Source organism: Lepisma saccharinum, chromosome 10 (assembly GCF_977018435.1).
Source record: "Lepisma saccharinum chromosome 10, izLepSacc3.1, whole genome shotgun sequence".
NCBI lineage: Eukaryota > Metazoa > Arthropoda > Insecta > Zygentoma > Lepismatidae > Lepisma > Lepisma saccharinum.
In genome coordinates, this window is record NC_139238.1 from 52,727,403 (window position 1) to 52,746,967 (window position 19,565).

General features: G+C 34.1%; 1 protein-coding gene across 1 annotated transcript in view; it reads left to right on the forward strand.

Annotated features, from left to right (window-relative positions):
• The window catches only part of LOC145993909 (inter-alpha-trypsin inhibitor heavy chain H3-like), a 212,628-nt gene that overhangs the window by 96,420 nt on the left and 96,643 nt on the right, over positions 1-19,565 (forward strand). Inside the window, exon 3 of the mRNA XM_083129821.1 lies at positions 16,450-16,560. Within this exon, the coding sequence (XP_082985947.1) occupies positions 16,450-16,560 (111 nt within the window). The remainder of the gene's footprint in view (positions 1-16,449; positions 16,561-19,565) is intronic.

The following is a 19,565-nucleotide window of genomic DNA, read 5'->3' on the forward strand; positions in this document are numbered from 1 at the left end:
TTAATGGACATTTCCACTATGACATGAAAAACCTTTAAAATCTATTCATTTTACTGGTTCTGACACCAAACTGAAATGGGCAAAATATCTCAGCGATATTTGTTTTGGTTCTCGAGATACACGCCTTCAAACACTGCTGAAATTCACCTCCTACGTCACAGAATTGAAAACGTCCTCTGCACAGACTAGACAGGCCTGACGTCATCCTTTAGAAATGCGTGCAGGCAGGGCTTCTGCTCGTCCCGTAAACTAGCATGGGCAGTGCAAGCGACAGTCATTTCTTACTGCGTAAAGCAAGTATCTTGTTATAACTTCCAGTGCAAAAATAATGTGTGCTCCATTTCTTGGGATATTAATTATTCCCTAACAGTATTGCAGTATTTACTATAATTCAGTCACTCCGTAGAGGGTTTTCGTTAGGCTGACAAATCAATACTGGTAAGGTAACAGCCTTGTTCATTGCCAATACATAGGTTCTGACTGACAAGCAATTATTGTTAGAAAAATGTCTTTTCTTTAAATACAATTATTTTCGTCATATTCTCTTCGCAATTTTTAAAATAACAATACATTTAGACAGGGTGCGAAATCACTGCAGATTGGTGAGGGAAGCAGCAGACAGTCACACACACACACACTATATACCTAGGTATATATATATATATATATATATATATATATATATATATATATATATATATACACACGCACCCCCCACACACACATGTATATATAAAGTCATTAAATATGTGTAAATTATTAATTAATGAAATTAAATTATAAAATATACAATATATTATATCGACAGTCCTTTATTCAAAATGTAATTGCAAATTGAAGATTTTAATGTGGCTACTACTGATGCTATGAACAATAATTTGCCTAAGGAACGAGGGACAAAAATTAAGAGACATTAAGAGAAGATGTTTCTTGTATAAAATCCACATATAAATGCTAATATGTGTTTTATTAATATATTTATATACTTCGCGGTTGCTAACGAAAGCCGATGAGATATGGAGAAGAAATAAAAAGTCGGTCTTATTTCTGTTTTCTGGGGATAGCAGTGTTCAGTGTCCTTAGAGATGAGGCTCTTTGTTGTCAGTTCTTTTTGTACGTTTTCGATATTATTCCAGTCAAATATATTCGAATCCCAAATTAATTGTTTGTGTTTCTTGTTAAAACAAAAACTCTCCTCCCCGGAAGAGATTGGTGGGGCGCAATTTCAGGACAAGATCATTGGTGGGGAGAAATTCCCCGTCTCCCCTCGATTTCGCACCCTGCGTTTAGAATACTCGGGTTTACACGCCAATTTCTTCAATATAAGGGGCGGTAAGGTACAAAAAAAGGTACGCGGAGTTTATAAATTTCCTGCAGTAAACGACAGTTTTCTTCAGTTAATATATATATATGGCAAATTTATGTATTCATCCTACTTTTACGTCGCTTTTCCGTCATATTGTTTAATGGTTAGTATGTATCTTCTCTAATGTCACATTTCTTCCCACTTTTGGGTAATCGCGACAATGACTACGAGCAGTATTCGAAGTCGAGGTGCAGGAGAAACTCCCCCATTACTACCAACACCAACCAGCACAATCGAAGTATCACTCAACCTGCACACAAAACGAAACGAAACTTTGGTCTGTCCCGTCTCATTTCGAAACATTCGCTTTTCCCGTCTCCTTTTATGAGATGAGACAGGAAATGTCTCGTCTCGTGCTCAACACTAACGTTAACAATAGAAGTATCCCCTAAGGCCTACTGTCCCCAAAGGCTCGAGCAAACCCCTTCCCTCCTCCACCAAACAACTTCCCCTTCAATGAAAGGACATTCAAAAAGGAATGACCAGCACAAGAGTCAAACGTGGAACTTGTGAGTTCTTCGGTTAAATCATGAATTTTGTGTATAATAATTACATCGCCAGTTCATACGTGGTAATTCTGAATCGGCAGTTTGGTTTGCATATACATGTATAAGCAGGATAATATCCAGTTTTAGAAGGCTCGTAGCTTTGAAACGAGGAGTCAAACAAACAAACAAAAAAATAATTTAAAAAAGTTGTCTTGTCTTTATAATCTCTATGCACTGTGAAAGTTTCTACGATATGCTTTTGCATAAGTTGTCAATTCTATCTTTTTCGAGACTTTAGACAAGAATGAGAATTGCCCTCCGAAACCGAAACGAGACTGTCAACGAGGCATTTACAAATAAACACGAGACAGATATTTACAACTCTCAACGAGAACGAAACCAAGACTAACATGTCTCGTATCGATAGGATTCCTAGTGATGAGGTTGTGAACCAATTAATTAATGCGTTCGGGGAGAGTGGTGAGGCAGCCTTTTTCGCAGTACAAAATTCAAAATATATTTCAGTATGTGATATAATGTTATATACATTATTTCCTTGTAATATTTACACATAAACTTAGCTTTGAAATGTACTGTGCAACTGATGTAATCTTCTCAATTTTCTCTTATCTGCACCAAAATATTTTATCATAATTTGCGTAACAGAAATTAAACAGACTAAAATTGCTTTATGGAAAAAATAGGACTATCATAGGAGTCACTTGAGGACACTTTCAAAAATATGCTTCATATAGGACAAAATTCGCCAAAAAAATACAAGGTAGAGAAAAATTACTCAAAAATCAGGCTAAAAAGTATAAAAAAACAAGGTAAAAATTCTGTTATTTTTTGGTCACTTTCTGGAGCACTACACAAATCGCAAAAAAAATACGCTCGGTAAAAAGAAACCAAGGTAAAAATTATGTTTTATTTTGGTAATTTTTGGGCCTTTCACCCAACTTTTTCAAAATATGCCTCATATAGGCACTTTTATTTTTGGAAGAAAATTACCAAAATCTAACCCCATTTTAGTGCGAAATCTGTATATTCAATGGTGAGTCAACCTCTCTCGATAGAAACTGAAATATAAATGATACATGGTATTTACATAAACTAAGCAATTATTTAATAACCATAAGAATGTGTGTCAATAACACCATCTTGTTCTGGTAAGATCACACGTTTATCGTATTCCAATTTAAACTTCTTTTGAATTGTTTTGTTAACCAAAGTATGCGTTTTCCTGCTTTTTGTACTTTGGTTATAATCTAAAATAATTATATCAATTTTTTTATTTAAAATTTTTATCATTTCATTCATATTTAGTTTTTGAGAGTTTGCGTAGTTTAATGTGAATCCTTTAATTTTGCACACAATTTTACCTTTAGATGTTTTATATGCATAGGTTTTTGGACCTGTAGATATGAATTATATTATGGAATCACGGTTTAACTCATCTGTCCATCCTCCAAGCATGCAACCTGTTTTTACAGTGTTTGTACCATCATCAATGTATATAATAGAGTCGGTATCATAATAAACTACTTTGTCACCTAGTTTATCTTAATCTAGCGTATGAGGTTGTAAATAATGCAATCAATATATTTGTTTTAGTAGGATCTTCCAACCACTCGTCTTTTGTTTGATACCTAGCTTCAATCATGTTATCATTGATTAATGATAGTTTAATACATTCTAGATTGGGGTTTAATAATATATCATAGAGATCTTTAGCTGAGTTGATGTAATCCGTTGCTTCCATTTTCGTCTTTGACCAAATTTACCGTAAAGTGCGTTCAAAAGTAGTTTAGCCATCGCGCGTAACAATGGGTTAGGCTTAATGTTATTAATATTCAATTCGAATCATAATCTATTTTTTACATCTTCAATATACCATTCTTTATTGCTGTAATCATTTTCCCACTCGCTGGTTTCTAATTTTATTTTTAAGAATTTTGAAATATAACTTTTAAACATATTGGTGCTTGTTTTCTCAAAGTGACAGACTCCATATATTTTTGTTATCTTATAACCCATTTCAAGCGCTTTATTAATTTCAGGTGTGCTCCATGTACCAGTAAATCTGTGTGATTGGATTCACGATTTTTTGATTGAGAGCATTTACCGCATAATGGAAATTTTAGTTAATCTTCTTTAATAGGTAGTACAGGATGATATAACGTTCTTGGTCCAAACCAGTTCGAATCGTAATTTTGAGGATGTAATATTTTTACTGGATGACCAACAGGAAACTTATCATAGAACATAACTGTTGGATACAAACTACAAATATCTATGTATCTTAATTTTTTTTCCATGTACGTGTAATTTACTTGCATTTGTTCGTCCACCGTAATAAGTATCCCTAGGGGAGATTGGTGTTACTTTATTGTTTATTTCATGTTTAAGTTTTTTGTATGTAGATTCCCAATCACACTCCCATCTTTCTACAACATTATATCCCTTATCTCTTAGCTGTTGAGTAAACCGTTTTGTTTTTTCATGAAGGTCACCCATGCTTTCTTGCTTTTTGTTGTTAATTATATTACTTTTATAACAGTTGGGACAACCATGCCAGAAGCACCCATGGAAATGATAAGCTGTATTGGTTGTTTTATCAACTCCATCAACCTTACGTCGTAGTATAGTTTCCTCGCCACCGTTTAAAGCGTGTTTGATTCCATCACCTAATGTTTTTAACCATGATATAGACTTTTTACTGTACGTTTCATGGTTGCTACTTTTTAATACAGGTTTGGTATCATATCTTATATGATGGTATCTTAATTCAGCCATTGCCACTCTTGAGATTGTTATATATAGAAATGGGTCGATGTTACACGTATCTAGGAATGTTTGTCTAAGTTTCCTAACTGCTTGAGTAAGTATGTTTACATCTGACTCACAATAATCACCCATTTCTTTTTGGAAAGTCAAATGTGTAATTCTCTTCGATTTGTTTTTTATGCCATTGCAAAAAGTGATTTCTTGTATGCCAATGTTTACAAGTTGCATCTGGTTTGCATTTCCTACATCTTTTCATAGTGCTCTCTTCATAATATTTTATATTCGGTATTGGTCCCACATATGTCTGGTTTTCTGTTGTGTTGAAGAAGTGAGGAAAGTGTCCCTTTTTTAACTCTGCTAATTCAAATGTCTCTGGGAATGTTCTCAGTGGTTGTGAGATGAAGTTGTAACTATCTATGAATCGCATATTTTCATTACTGAGACTCATGGACATGATTTGACAACCTTTATAAATTGTGAACGGTTTGTATCCGTTACGCATACAATAGTTAATAACGAAATACCAATCATACGATCTAGCGTTGTGAGCTATAACTGTATAACCTCGATGGTCTTTAGATATTAACCATTCACAAAATATATCGCTATCTTTAAAATGAAATTTTGCTCCATCTGCAAAAACATATTCAGCCACTGCGTAATTGGGTTTGTGTTCTCCGGTTTCCTGGTTAGCTTCAAAATCAATTGTTATATATTTTTCTGTGTACGTGCATGTAGGTTTTTGTAATGTATTATGTGCTTTACAGACATCGCATGTTGTTAAACATGAAAGCGAATGTTTTAAGGTTACGAAATTTTTACATTCTTTACATTTGTATATATATCAATCTATTTTTTTCTTTTTTAAAGATTTAATATAACTACCAACATCGTCATAATCATAATCAGGATAATTATCTTCTATATATTCATTTGCAAATTCATTAATTTTTGATTAATTATATTTACGTTTTATATATTCATTATTTGGTGAGCATTTTTTACACCCATGTACGTAACCCTTATCGTCTATTCTTCTTGCAGAGATTCCACCTTTACCCTTTTTCCACTGCATGTAACACAGATGAGTTTTTGTTTCGACTTCTCTTTAACAGTTTACGCACATTTCGTATCCACACTTATGTTCTTCATTTTTTTACATATTTTATTACATTGTAAATACTTGTAAACCGTTCGACATACTTCTTTTTTAAGTTGCACAAAGCACTCTTCGTTATAGCAATATATGTTACAATGTCTGCAGTAGTTGGCATATTTGTTACCAAGATGAGTAGGACCACAACATGTTACACATAATGCTTTGATTTTTGTGCTTATAAGGTGTTTCACATCGGTCACAGTAAATTGACATTCCTAAAAACGCACTCATTTTCGTAATTACGTGAAAGTGATTTTCAACTTTGTACAAGAATATAGTTATATCTCGTTTACCTATTTCCTTGTATATAATGGTGTTAAAGTTTTCTGAAAGAACTCGCATCAAACTGTGCACCAGGATTGTGTCTACTTTAGTTGCATATTTCTATTACTAAATCCTTTTGTAGAGTACGCCCCTTTCGTATATATGTGATATCATTATTACTTAGTTCTCTGTCAATTATAATGTTTGTTTTATATGTTAATGCTGCAATAATAGCTCTTGGTCCGCACAGGTTATCATTTGCATTGTTGATTTGCAGTATGCTCATTTTTGTTCTAACATCTTCAGCAAGGTTTATTATTTTTCTAAGTCTTCCTCCAGTTGGCATTTTAACTATTTGAATATAGAATGTTGTATCTTGTAAAGCAATCTCATCATTATATTGTTCCATTATTTCGTTAAAATGGCTTACCAGAGAACCATGGTTGATTGTGGTATTAAAACCCGTAGAGGCTCTACAATGAAGCCTTGGATCTTCAATAACAAAGTTTATTCGATCTACGCCTTCTCTAAATCAAACAGCTGCTTATCTGTTTTCAATAATTTGATTAATAATATCATGGAGACCAAGGAAATCTATATTATTGTTATCGCCTATAAATTCCACTCTATAGCGAGCATCCGAAAAAACTTGAAGAATATCAATATTCTCTCTATCGCGTTCGTGTGTAACGTGCTCTTCAATAGCAACAAAGTTATCATTAGATGCATCAATATCAAGTGGAGAGATATTAAATATATTCTGTAACGACCCTGCATGGTCGCCATTCAATTATTATTACACCTTGGGTGGTCGCTATATTATTTTTAATCGGATGAAAGAGTTAAGCGGAATGTCCCTGTGAGGCGTACGCTTTTAGTTTAAATATATTCTGTAAACGTTACTAGCTTCATTCATTATTAGAGCCAGCGTGGTCGCTATATACTTTTTAATGTTATCAATTATTGTCATTTTCACTGTTCAACTTGTTGTTTAGAATAGCATAGACCTTCGTGGCTCATTATTAATTGTATTGTCTAAATGCCCACAGTTTTAGTTTATATTGTCACGTGCATCCAGTGATTTTCCCACTAGTGATTTCTCAATGTCAAAACCTTGATATTTCTCTGTACGAAGTTTGCAATATGTAAAAAAAATGAGTTATCAACGCTTACTTGTAGTTAAAATTTTCACCACCCATGCGCCACCGCGAGTATAAAACCCAGCGCAGCGAGACCGGACCAACTCCTACAATGCCATCGTTGTCAGAACTTTGGCCACGGACAGAGATTTTGCTATTTGTCACCTAGATGTATCAAATGTGCAGATTGCCCAACAACTTCAAGGGACTTCCCAGCTAAGTGTATTAACTGTGCTTAGGCACATACAGGAAATTACAAGGGTTGTCCCGTGTATTTACGTTTATTACAGACTTCCCGTGCTTCCTGCTCCAAGCAGAACACCAAGTCCCCCACCAGTAAGGAGAAGAAGAAACTGCCCATTCCATCGACTCAAACTGCTCCAATTCAACCACTATCGATGTCGCCGTTAAACTCCATTCAACTACCTCCGATTCCAGAGCCGAGGAGCATTCAACAACATCAGAAGCCAGATACCATTCCCACGTTGGCCGCATCTTCTCCCAGCCATTCACAAGTCTCCACTCCAAGACCGTCAAGGCAGAGAGCAGACAACCTAGAAGTCCTACGATGGTTGCTACATACATTGCTGGATCAAGTTTTTCTCCAGCCACTACCGTACAACGGATCCAGATGCCAGGCTACAACTCCTCCGGGAGCTACTAACTGCCATCTGATCTGCTATACGTTTTATGTTTGTAAATGTTTTTGTAATTGTAGTAGTGAGTAGAAATTATGGGGTTTTTGGGAACACTGTCTATTTGACTAGCGCGACAGTTGCGCCAGCCCAATGTACTTATGATGTCTGAAAGCAAACATTGTTACAGTAATGTGAGTTATTCCCGACTCCAGTTAATGTTCAATAAACAATATGCTGGGATAGGAAAATTATGACTGCAAACGCTAAAAAAAGAACAAAAAAAACCGGAGCTCAGTTGGCTCCCGGATGCCAACTGGCAAACATTCCAGAAGGAAGGAAGGAGGAAGAAAGAAGAAGAAGAGCCTAGCAGCAACCTAACTGCCCGGTCTAATCGCTTCGGCTGATAGCTGCCAGGTTCCACCTGCCCGGCTTCTCTGGGAGCACCAACACCTCCTTCCTAACCTGCCGCCCCTGTACAGGAGACACCGCTCGGCTTGCCGATTCCTAGCTAGCGCTGGGGGTGTCGCGGCATCCTTTAATCCTATATCCAACGCCCGTTTGTCGGAGATGCCGGCTGGCTACGGCCAGTTCCCAACTGTGGTTGGGGGTACCGCGCACATTCTACTTTCTCTTACAGGGGAGCCCGTGACGTCAGCAGCGAACAGGGCCCTAAATAAAATTAGGTCCCTATACTGCCCCTGGAGCCTCACTGCGAGGAATAAATTGAATGGTCCCTTCCCCCTTTTGAATCCAGAAGTGGTGAATGCACGTGTAGGGTAAATGTAAATGCACGTAAGTGATAAAGGTTAAAGACTAGGGTCCTAACAGACTTTCTTACGATAAGATTATAATAAACATATACATATATAAACCTGTTGTTCACGTTTTACCCAGCAAGCCCTGAGTTATCTAGAGTCTGTGTCCACCGATTGAATTAAGGAAGTTAGCACTTATGGGTAGACTTTAGCCGTCCTAATTGAAGAGTTTAGATTGTGGTAATTGTTTGTAGGTGAGACGTTGCAGTCCTCAACATCAACAGTGGATTGGTTAGCCACCAAAGTATCATCTAATGGACGTGATATATTAAATATGTTGTTATACTTAGTATCAGTTTGAGAACTTGGTGTAAATATCTCATCACTGTTGGTGATATCTGTAAATGGTAATTTTTCTAATTGAGATCTTATGTACGTATAACGGAAGGTCACTTTCCATTTTATGTTTGCTAATTCCATTATCTCTAGCAAATTGTTTTAAATTATTTATACCCTTGGTAATATCTAACAAGTCAACTGGTTGTGGAAATTCAAGATTACGTGTTGCAAATTGTTGTAAATCCAGCATATGTTTCATATAACCCTTTAGCTCCTCGATTGTTTTATATTTGTTGCATCCAGTTATATTATGCTCTTTAGTAAATTTAACTAAATTACGTCTACCTTTTATATTATCTACAGCATGAGTGGAAGCCTTTTGTGTTAGTTGTCTTCTTATGTACTTTCTAAATCCGTTTATTGTTGTGCATCTGTTACATCCTTTGATGCCATGTTGTTTGGCAAAGTTTATTAGATTACGTCTTCCTCTAATATTATCTAGATCCATTGTGTTATTTATATCAGAAATATTTTTTTGCATTGTATTATTATCTACTTCCATTTAGTAGAATAAAAATTTTTAAATAAATATTTCAACATACCGTAACTACACGAGACATTTCTAATTCTCTTTTATGTTCATGTAGTAATAATTCATGCATTTTTGTTTTTATATGGTCTTTAAAATGCATTTTAGTTATATATTTACCACATGATTCACAATATACTTTTTCAAACATTTTGATATTATATTATTTCTTACATATCCGACACCATTTTTCATATTCTCAGTAAAATGTCATAAAAGAACTGATTTCTTTACCAGGTTTGTTCTTATTTCCATTTATTATACAATAAAATACCTTATCAATCGTAAATATCTCAGTAGACCAGTTGGCTGTGTATCCTTTTTCGAATATGTCTTTTATCTTACTAACACGTACATGATCACCAACTTTATATTTGGGATAATTCTTGATTACCTCACTACGATACACACTGTTGCAAATCATATCTTGGTTCTTTAAACTGACATCAACAGGTTTAATTTTGATAGTGCTGTGTACTGTATGATTGTAGTCGTGAAATAATTTTGGCAGAATGTCGACCCATTTATAATTACCTTGTATGGAAAACTGTTTCCACATTTTTTTCTTTAAGCGCTGTATTGAATCTTTCAACAACGGATGCTTTGATGTTTGTATAGGTAGAATAATGATTGATGTTGTATTTTTTCATGAGCTCCTTAAAGTCCTTGTTGTAGAACACTTCACCTTTATCGGTTTACACATTACTTGGTTTTCGTTTGTTCAATATGTGTTCGAACGCGTCTGTTACATGCTTTCCAGTAGTATTTTTTAAAGGAATAGCCCAAGCATATTTAGAAAAGAAGTCTATAATGGTTATAATGTACTTGTACCCTTTATTGATTTTAGAAATTCCTTTAAGATTGCCAGAGTTCATTTCAACCAGATCAGATTGCCAAACATCATATCTTCCATAAGTTAAAACTTTTCTTGTAGGATATTTTTTTTCTAGCTGGTTTATGTAATTCATCAACGATCTGTTCCCGCTTGTCACCTAAATTTGTTTTTTAAACACAGATTTTTGGATTCACAATTATTACATTTTGACGACACATATGATCTTCCATTTTTAGATTTTTTAGTAACAGGATTAATGCTGTCGGTATTAGATTTACACTTCACGCAATATGTTCTGGTCATTTATTATTAAAAAAACTGCATATTGAGATAAATCCATTATTTTATCAAGAACAATATAAACAACGGTATGCTCTTCCATTTCTGCTAGTCCATGTGGTTTAAAATGTAAAATATCACCTTTTTCAAATTGATATGGAAATTCTTCAATTCTATTTGGATTTATAAAGCATGAATATTATTTTTATCAGGATCAGATTCGAAGTTCAACAATGAACCTTTGTATGGAAATTTGAACTGTGTAGTGCCATGAGTAAATTTAAATATACCTGGTTTATCACCTTTTAACTTACCAATTAAATTTATTTTATTAATTTTTGTAATTCGAATTGAATTTAAAAAGGTTATTTGCTTTGAATTTATATATTCAACGTCTGAAAGTCTATTTGCAACTTCTGCAAGTTGTTTTATTGAATTTTGGAACTGGGAATATACATTTTTAATTTCTTGAACTTGATTTACTGAATTTTGGAACTGAGAATATACATCTCTAATTTCTGTAATTTGATTTATTGAATTTTGAAACTGAGAATACAAATTTGTAATTTTTGTATTCACATGATCGGTTAACGCCTTCATCATAAATCTATCAAAATCTTTCTGAAGTCTATTGATACCAACATTCTTTGATGTGTTTCCATATATATGAACTCCTATTTATATAAGAAAAAGAGAAGCGACTAGAAATAGCGGTTCCATAAGTCGGGGTATGATATTTATTAAGTGATGAAGTATTTTATTTCTGTATTTCCCATTATCTCGTTTTCGTGTGAGATCTATGGTGATAAAGCCATAATCCTGATTACAACAATCACTACACAGAGAACTAAATTCATCAAAACTAAAGTCACCACCAACAAACTCGTCGTATATATGTCTTAAATTGGTATTATCCTGCTCAGTAAGACACATTATTATTTACGAACCATCATATCCACTATTTTTCCCACTTCAACGGACTTTGATTATATAGAAGTGTCAGTTTTAGATGGAAATGATGATGCAATTAATTTTGGAGATAGTCTCGTCACTGTAATTTTAAAGGTTTGCAAATAGCACTAAATTTTTATATTATAAATGGAAGATATAATCAACTATAGTGATCAAGAATATCCACCAACACAAGAGACTATAGGTGACTTAAATTCACCGAATAAAAACTTCATTTTTGAAATAGACTCTGGTGATGGATTTATTCAGCCTTGGAACGCTGATGTATACATGAAATACAAATCACTTGTTAGAGATGATGGCACAGAATGAAGTGATAACGATAAGGTCAGGTTAGTTGGTAATTTCTTCTGCCATCTTTGGTCTCAAATAATAATTGAAAAATGTGAGGATCTTGTTGACAGAATTGATTATCCCGGCATTACTTGTACAGCTTTAGGAACTTGCTTCCTTTCTAAAGCACAATCACAAAAATATAAAATGTCTGGATTTGAAACAGATGGGCAACTTAAAAATGAAACCAGAACAAAAGAGGTATTATTCAAACTAAGGCTTCTCGGTGGGGTTTTTAGTCGATTTCAGGATGTACTATATAAAGGAGGATTGAAAATTACGTTTAAAAGAAATAATAGCGATGATATGGCTGTCCATGTCTGGGAAGATGGAAAACCTGGAAAGATAGTAATTCAAAGTATGTATGTTAGAATGCCTGTAGTAAAATATGACCCATTAGTGGATATAAAGTTAAAGAATGAACTACTCAAGCAAAATTTTCCTCTCAGTTTTATGAAAAGTAAAACGGTTAGAAAGTCTATAAGTGGGAAATATTCAGATATAGATTTAACGAATTCTTTTACAGCTGGTATATCTGATACGCCAGAGTGGGTTATAATGGTATTTCAAACAGATAGAAATAATCATAACCAGAAAAATTATTCAGAATATTTCGATCACTGTAAGTTAAAAACTGCTTACCTAGAAATCGGAAGAAGCAAAACATTTTCATCATCTCTAAAGAATTTAGACATTTCCAGAGGTCAGTATTTAAAAATGTATCATACGTACATAGAGATTAGAAGACTTGATGGTTTAAATGATAACTCATATTACACATTTGAAGAATTCATCGAAAAAAGACCCATGTGTGTTATAGACTCAACTAAACGAATGAAAGTTGTAGATAAACAAAATACTAGTTTGCATCTCGTCCTTGATTTCGAAGAGAATGTGGCTGCTAAAACTCTGTGTTGTATTATAATGTTAAGCTATAACGTTTTATCATACGATATAAAAAATCAACGAATCACTAAAAAAATTAACTATCGGGACGTGTCTTTCAAAAACTGATAACACTATTGAATTCTACGAAAATTTTTATTAAAAATAGCATCTTGAATTTTCCAAATATCTTAAGCGAAAAAATAATAAAAATAGGTTTTGCCCCTGAAAATTATGCAACCTGTGATGCCCCTGAAAGTTATGCAACCCGTAATGCTCCTGGTAGTTATGCAACCGCAATACATGGGTAGACTATTCAAATCTGAAATCAGATTGTCAAAATATCTAATAGGAACCAAGATATTAATATTTCTTATTTCTAACAATTGAATTGATATCGATTCTGCACCTGCCCCTTTTTGTTATGCTACACAACCCAAATGCAAATAGTTATCCAAAGATCCAATAGATGGTAGCATGTGTACTTTTAATAATACCCTCAACTTCCCTCTTCTGCGAACAAAATTTCCCAAATTTTATAATTTCAATAATTATTTTGTTCTATTAATTTTATTTGAATATGCATAAAACATTGATTTCATTTTAAGGTTTCAATAGATTTTTATACATTAAATTGTTATAATATTTTAAATAATTAATCTATCGGGAATAAATTATTCAAAGTTTTATTTTTATCTCTAACGTAAGCGTGATGTAGAGATTTTGTAGGTATACATAGGCACCATGAAAACAGTTTAGTAGGAATTCCGCTCTGTGTTTAAAAGAGATTGTCGACACGTAGACAAGTGGCACAGGTCTATGGGTAACGGGTCTCTATGAAAACAGTTCGGACGACGTCTTTATTCCTAGAGCATCTTCATGCTCTTTTCTCTCTATAGCAGACATTCAGTAAAGCCGAAATAAAGATCTGATGTATGACCCATCATGATCGTGCTGCTGTTCCATCCGATAGGAACCTGACTATAAACGTCAGAACCTGTCGTGAATGGGTGGATGCTGGATAATGTAGAGATAGATTAAAGCAGCACAAATAGAGGGGATTGTTTTGAACTTTTTGGGTGGTATTCTAGTTTTCTTAAAATGAATTCAATTATATTTCATCTATTGTCGATTTTAGTTGAAGATCCTACTAAAACAAATATATTGATTGCATTATTTACAACCTCATAGCTAGATTAAGATTATATAATAAACTTAGCTTGATAAACTAGGTAACAAAGTAGTTTATTACGATACCGACTCTATTATATATACATTGATGATAATACAAACACTGTAAAAACAGGTTGCATGCTTGGAAAATGGACAGATGAGTTGAGCTGTGACATAATAGAATTCATATATACAGAACCAAAAAGATATGTATATAAAACATCTAAAGGTAGAATTGTGCAAAATTAAAGGATTCACATTAAACTACGCAAACTCTCAAAAACTAAATATGAATGAAATGATAAAAATTTTAAATAAAGAAATTGAGAAAATTATTTTAGAATATTACCAAACTACAAAAAGCAGGAAAACGCATACTTTGGTTAACAAAACAATTCAAAAGAAGTTTAAATTGGAATACGTTAAACGTGTGATCTTACCAGAACAAGATGGTGTTATTGACACACTTTCTTATGGGTATTAGAATCTTTATGTATGCAAATACACAATGACAACAAACACAGTAGTATTAGAACTAACAGAAAATTTCTTTAAACAATATAATATCCCTTATAAAGTTACTGGTGGATATGAATGGATTGATGAAAACAATATAATTAATGTGGGGAGTGTAATTGTGATAAACTCGTTAGATATGGAATCATATCGAAATGAACAATCATTCTACGTATAAAATATGATGAACGAGAATGCTGTTGTTGTGACTGTAAGCATGATATAGTTACTTATTTTTTAATACAGATACACATTATTATTTTAGATTTCGTTGATTGTGAAGATGTAACAAATGGGTGTAAATGTGAGTGTGGCCACTCCAAAGAGGTAAAAAATAGTGAATCTGAAATCAGTTGTGAGTCGAGTGATGAGGAGTAATAAACAGCACCATGTATCATTTATATTTCGGTTTTTATAGAGAGGTTTTTATATGCCGATTTCGCACTAAAATAGGGTTAGATTTTGGTAATTTTCCTCCAAAAATGAAAGTTCTGTAGAAAGTGACCAAAATATAAGAAAATTTTACCGTGTTTTTTATACTTTTTACCCTGATTTTTGCGTAATTTTCTTCGAAAAAGAAAATGTGATAAAAATGGGAAATTTTTACCTTGTGTTTGTTGGTGATTTTTGTCCTATATGAGGCATATTTTTGAAAATGTCCTCAAGTGACCAAAATATTACAAAATTTTTATTTTTGTTTTTTAATACTTTTTACCCTGATATTGCGTTTTTTTCTCCAAAAATAAAGTGGTGCCTTGCGTTTTTTAAATCCAATTATCGTGATTTTTTAATACTTTTTACCGTGATTTTTGCGTAATTTTTTGGCGATTTTTGTAGTGCTCTAGAAAGTGACCAAAAATAACAAAAAGTTTACCTTTCTTTAAATCCCTTTTACTTATTTTATTATGTATGTATTTCTTGTTCGTTGGAGTTTCACGATATCATCCCTTTCCGGTTAGTAATTGCTTTGTGTGGGTGGGGGGGGCAGATATTGTATACCCCACTATAGCTGCCAATGGGAATCAATATATTAAAAATTTGCCCCCTCAAGAATTGACTTTCCTCCCCTACTAAGAATTCCTGGCTACGGACCTGGTGGTAGCACTGCCTCTGCATCGCTATTCACTCACGAGTACTAGAATTGAGAACTAAAAAGTGGAATTTTAGAACGTTGTGGGATATCTAGAGAAATTTGAAGTACTTCAAGCCACGGGTTGACTACTTATACGAGCCGCAAGAACATTTGCTGGCGTGATAATGCTCTATGTTAATAAAAAGCGGACGTTATTCTCGGAGACGAATTTAGACGCGTCTAGCACCACAGAGCTTCCATTGCACTTCTTCACGTTCTTGTCAGAGTGACTGTACAGTACCTAGGTATATATCTATATCGATTCTACATCTATACCTATATCTACATCCATGTACATAAATATGCACACATATGTGTATGTGTGTATGTGTGGCATCTTACACTTTGCATTTTTAAATGACACTTTTGTTGAATCTACTAACTTTTTTAAACAACATTCTAAGATCGTGGCAGCATTAATTAAAAACGTGGTTCCCTTCAGTAGCTGAATTTCCTCTTTACTCAACCATTTATCGCTTCTCTTCTCAAAAAATTTTGGAGTTAATTGTTATTTTAGTTTTCGTAATTTAAGTGTGAAGTAAATTTTAATATAACAAGTGCACAGTTTGGTGATTGGAATTACAATGTAACAGTTAGTATTTACTCGTAGTATAATGATTTATTGCTGATGTTTTGTTGTAAATATGGTCTCATTTGATTTTCTATATGATTCTGGAGAAAACAAATGCAAAATAGTGTCGAAGTGTTCAGTAAAAAAAGAGATTCGACCACTGAGGAAATGGCAAATATTTAAGTTACTCTTTCCAAAAATATATGTAAACTTATCTCTATTTTTGCAGTGATAAAGAAGGTCGCTCGTATCAGGCTTCAAGCAAAGAAAGAGAAGCGGCTACCAAACAATACCAGGGAGCCAAGAAGAAAGGAAAAACTGTGGCTAGTGCTCACATGGTGTAAGTGTTCCCATATCCACAAGTGATAAACTTTCAAATTTGCTGTATTCCTTCTCAAAAAAAATTGTAGAGTTTATTATAACATATACCAATGTCTTAGAGATTAACGATGACAAACTTTTTCTAATTACTATTAATTTATTAAATGTGGACAGTTTTTCAAATATTAAACAATCGTTATCACGCGATAGTGTATGCATTTAATATTGTAAATGAAACATTATTTAAGCATAGAAGCTAGCTCAATGCAATAAAATGATACTCCTCAATAATGCTTGCGATTAAACCGGGACTATAATTCAAGTGCATTTGTAATCCCGTTGGTTTTTGAATGAAGGGAATATATGACTACCGGCTATACGTTGCTACTGTAGTGTGGTACACAGCTCTGGTACCAGCTGTTTTGCCCGCAATTGTGACATATTATCTGTGCAACGTCATAAATCCAAAATGGCTGCCGCTTCATGCACTAACAAAGAAAATCGATCATAACTCCTTTAAGAGTTGTTTTGGACAACTTATTTTATAAAAAAAACATTTTTTGTTCCGAACTGACAAAGAACAAAAATTTATTCTTACAATTTTTCATGTCTCGCACTGTTATGGTGATATATCCAGTGAAACTATTTCGTGCCCATTTCTGCAAGGATTATAAGCATTATTTTACACTTTACTTGACATTCTGGCATACAAAGGGGGAAAAGTACTTCCTGTGATATTTTGTTGATGCTTACTCTTGTGGCGTATGGCCTATGCGACTCATTCACCCAAGATGACTGCCTCTGCAGACATTAACAAACAAGAAAGACCTCATCTCCTTAACTCCTTTAGGAGTGAGTTTTATCATTTGTAAGTTTTTTTGGGTTTTTACACGAAGGGAAGACATGTGTATGGAGGATGCTTTCATTTTGAAGCATGCAATCGTGTATTACTACAGTTGTTTTGCTGGAAAATGTATCAGATACCATACATGACGTCCGAAATCCAAGATGGCCGCCAAGAAGGTGTTGCACACAAAATACTGTCCAAATCCTGATTTAGAGTTCGGTTATCAGGTTTTTCCACAGGCATTTTCTGTTAATAAATAACAAGTGAAAAATATATATTCATTATTATTTTATTATTATTATTATCATTATCATTACTATTATTATAACTATTATAGTAAAGGAGTAATAACATCACCTGTGACTTCCGCACTGTCTTTTGAAATTTAAGCAGCTCATCTGTTATCAAGATTATGAGTGCTTGTAATCATTTTGGAAAAATAATGTCATCAGTACAGTCACTTCATTAACATTCCTCGACACTCTGATCTGAATCTCTGTTCTATAAGTCATTGATTTCACACTTTGCTTTATCTCCATTACAACGACACAGTTCAGTACGTCGCAGGGACTGATCCCGGCATATCATATCCTCAAACATTTCCTCTTTCCGCAACCACATGTCAACTGTGATATTCTCTGGAGCTCTAGGTAGTGTGAATATGACAAGAATTATCTTTTTGTCATGCTTATTTTCTTCTTTTTCCCTTCAACAGCCTATTGAGCTGGGTGGATTTTGATGTTCGTCCTGCTGTTATTTCACTCCAATTCTGAAGTAACTCCTGCTGGTGAAAGGTGTGAGGGTCGCTTTGGCGGCAGCGTTCACACTATCTATTAATGGTATCCCAGTTTGGGGTTGTACTTGCAAAGAAGGCAAAGAAGTGGTTTTTCAACGTATTTGATGGCGCAGAAGATGACGTGCTTGAATCTCCTGCAAACTTTTGGTTCTCCTGTATTCGATGAACAAGATAGCAGAATGAAAGAATAAACTGATTTATTTTACTTCTCGTTTCTGCTACTTTTGGCTAATTTCAAAGATGAGAATGAATGATGATAAGAAGAAATAGTTGAAAGGACAATCACACACACATATGGGCAGCACACAACTCAAGTCCCATGGGACGCCAGAGCATTGATTGAGTTGGTATTTTAAGTCCACTTTATGCACAGTAAAGCTAATTGTTAATGGACCTACAGTTTAAATTTTGATCCGAACCGTTATATGTGCCTCACTGGGTACCGAACCCGGGAACCCTTGATTACTATGCGACGACACAACCACTGCGCTATCCGGGAGGCCCTAGACGCCAGAACATTGTTAGTCTGCAAAATGCAGTGAAGGGTGAACAACGTGGAACGGAGGTTGATATTTGTGTGCATCTTAAACCCAGAACATAAATATTGTATACCATATAAGGTTTTGATTAATTTTTGCTATGTTTTATGCAATTCTGACACTTCATTAATAAAACATTTTCTCATATCTCTGTCATACTTAGCTTTTGGAGACTTTTATAGTTTATTTATTTATTTCAGAAATTAAACGCAACAGGTATATTACCCATTTATGGCGTTCATTATACAATTACTTTGTGATAACATTATTGATTAATTGCACAGAATATTGTAGTATATAGACAGAAAACATTTATAAATCGTACAAGTCTTAGGTTCTATCGTAATTTATGTAATTTTAGTATATTCGTTTTCAAAATTGCTGCCGGGCAAAATAGGTCCACACTGTTTACACTTTTGATGTTAACATTAAATGTTTTACTCATATTCCAAATTGGGAATTTTTCCAGAGCGTTGGTTCCATTACGAAGGAGGCTGATGAGTTGCTTTCTTGATCGTAATTTGCTTGAGGGGACGTAAAAATCAAGCTGCGACAGGGCAAAAGGAGCTTTAATGAGAGTATTTAAAATTTTGTGAAGGAAAATAAGCTGGTGGATGATACGTCTGTTGTTGAGAGTTGTTAGGTTAAAATATCTGAGAAGGCTCTCACGGGATTCCATTTGAGGGTAAATACAGGGTTGTTAAAAGTCCAGGAACCTATAAATTCTAATGGGTTCTATTGGATTCCACTGTAAGACCGGCACCCTTTTCTCGCACAATTTACATTCTGTCCAAGTTGCGTATTGTTTTATTGATAAAAGGTTCCTGGAGCGTATTTTAATT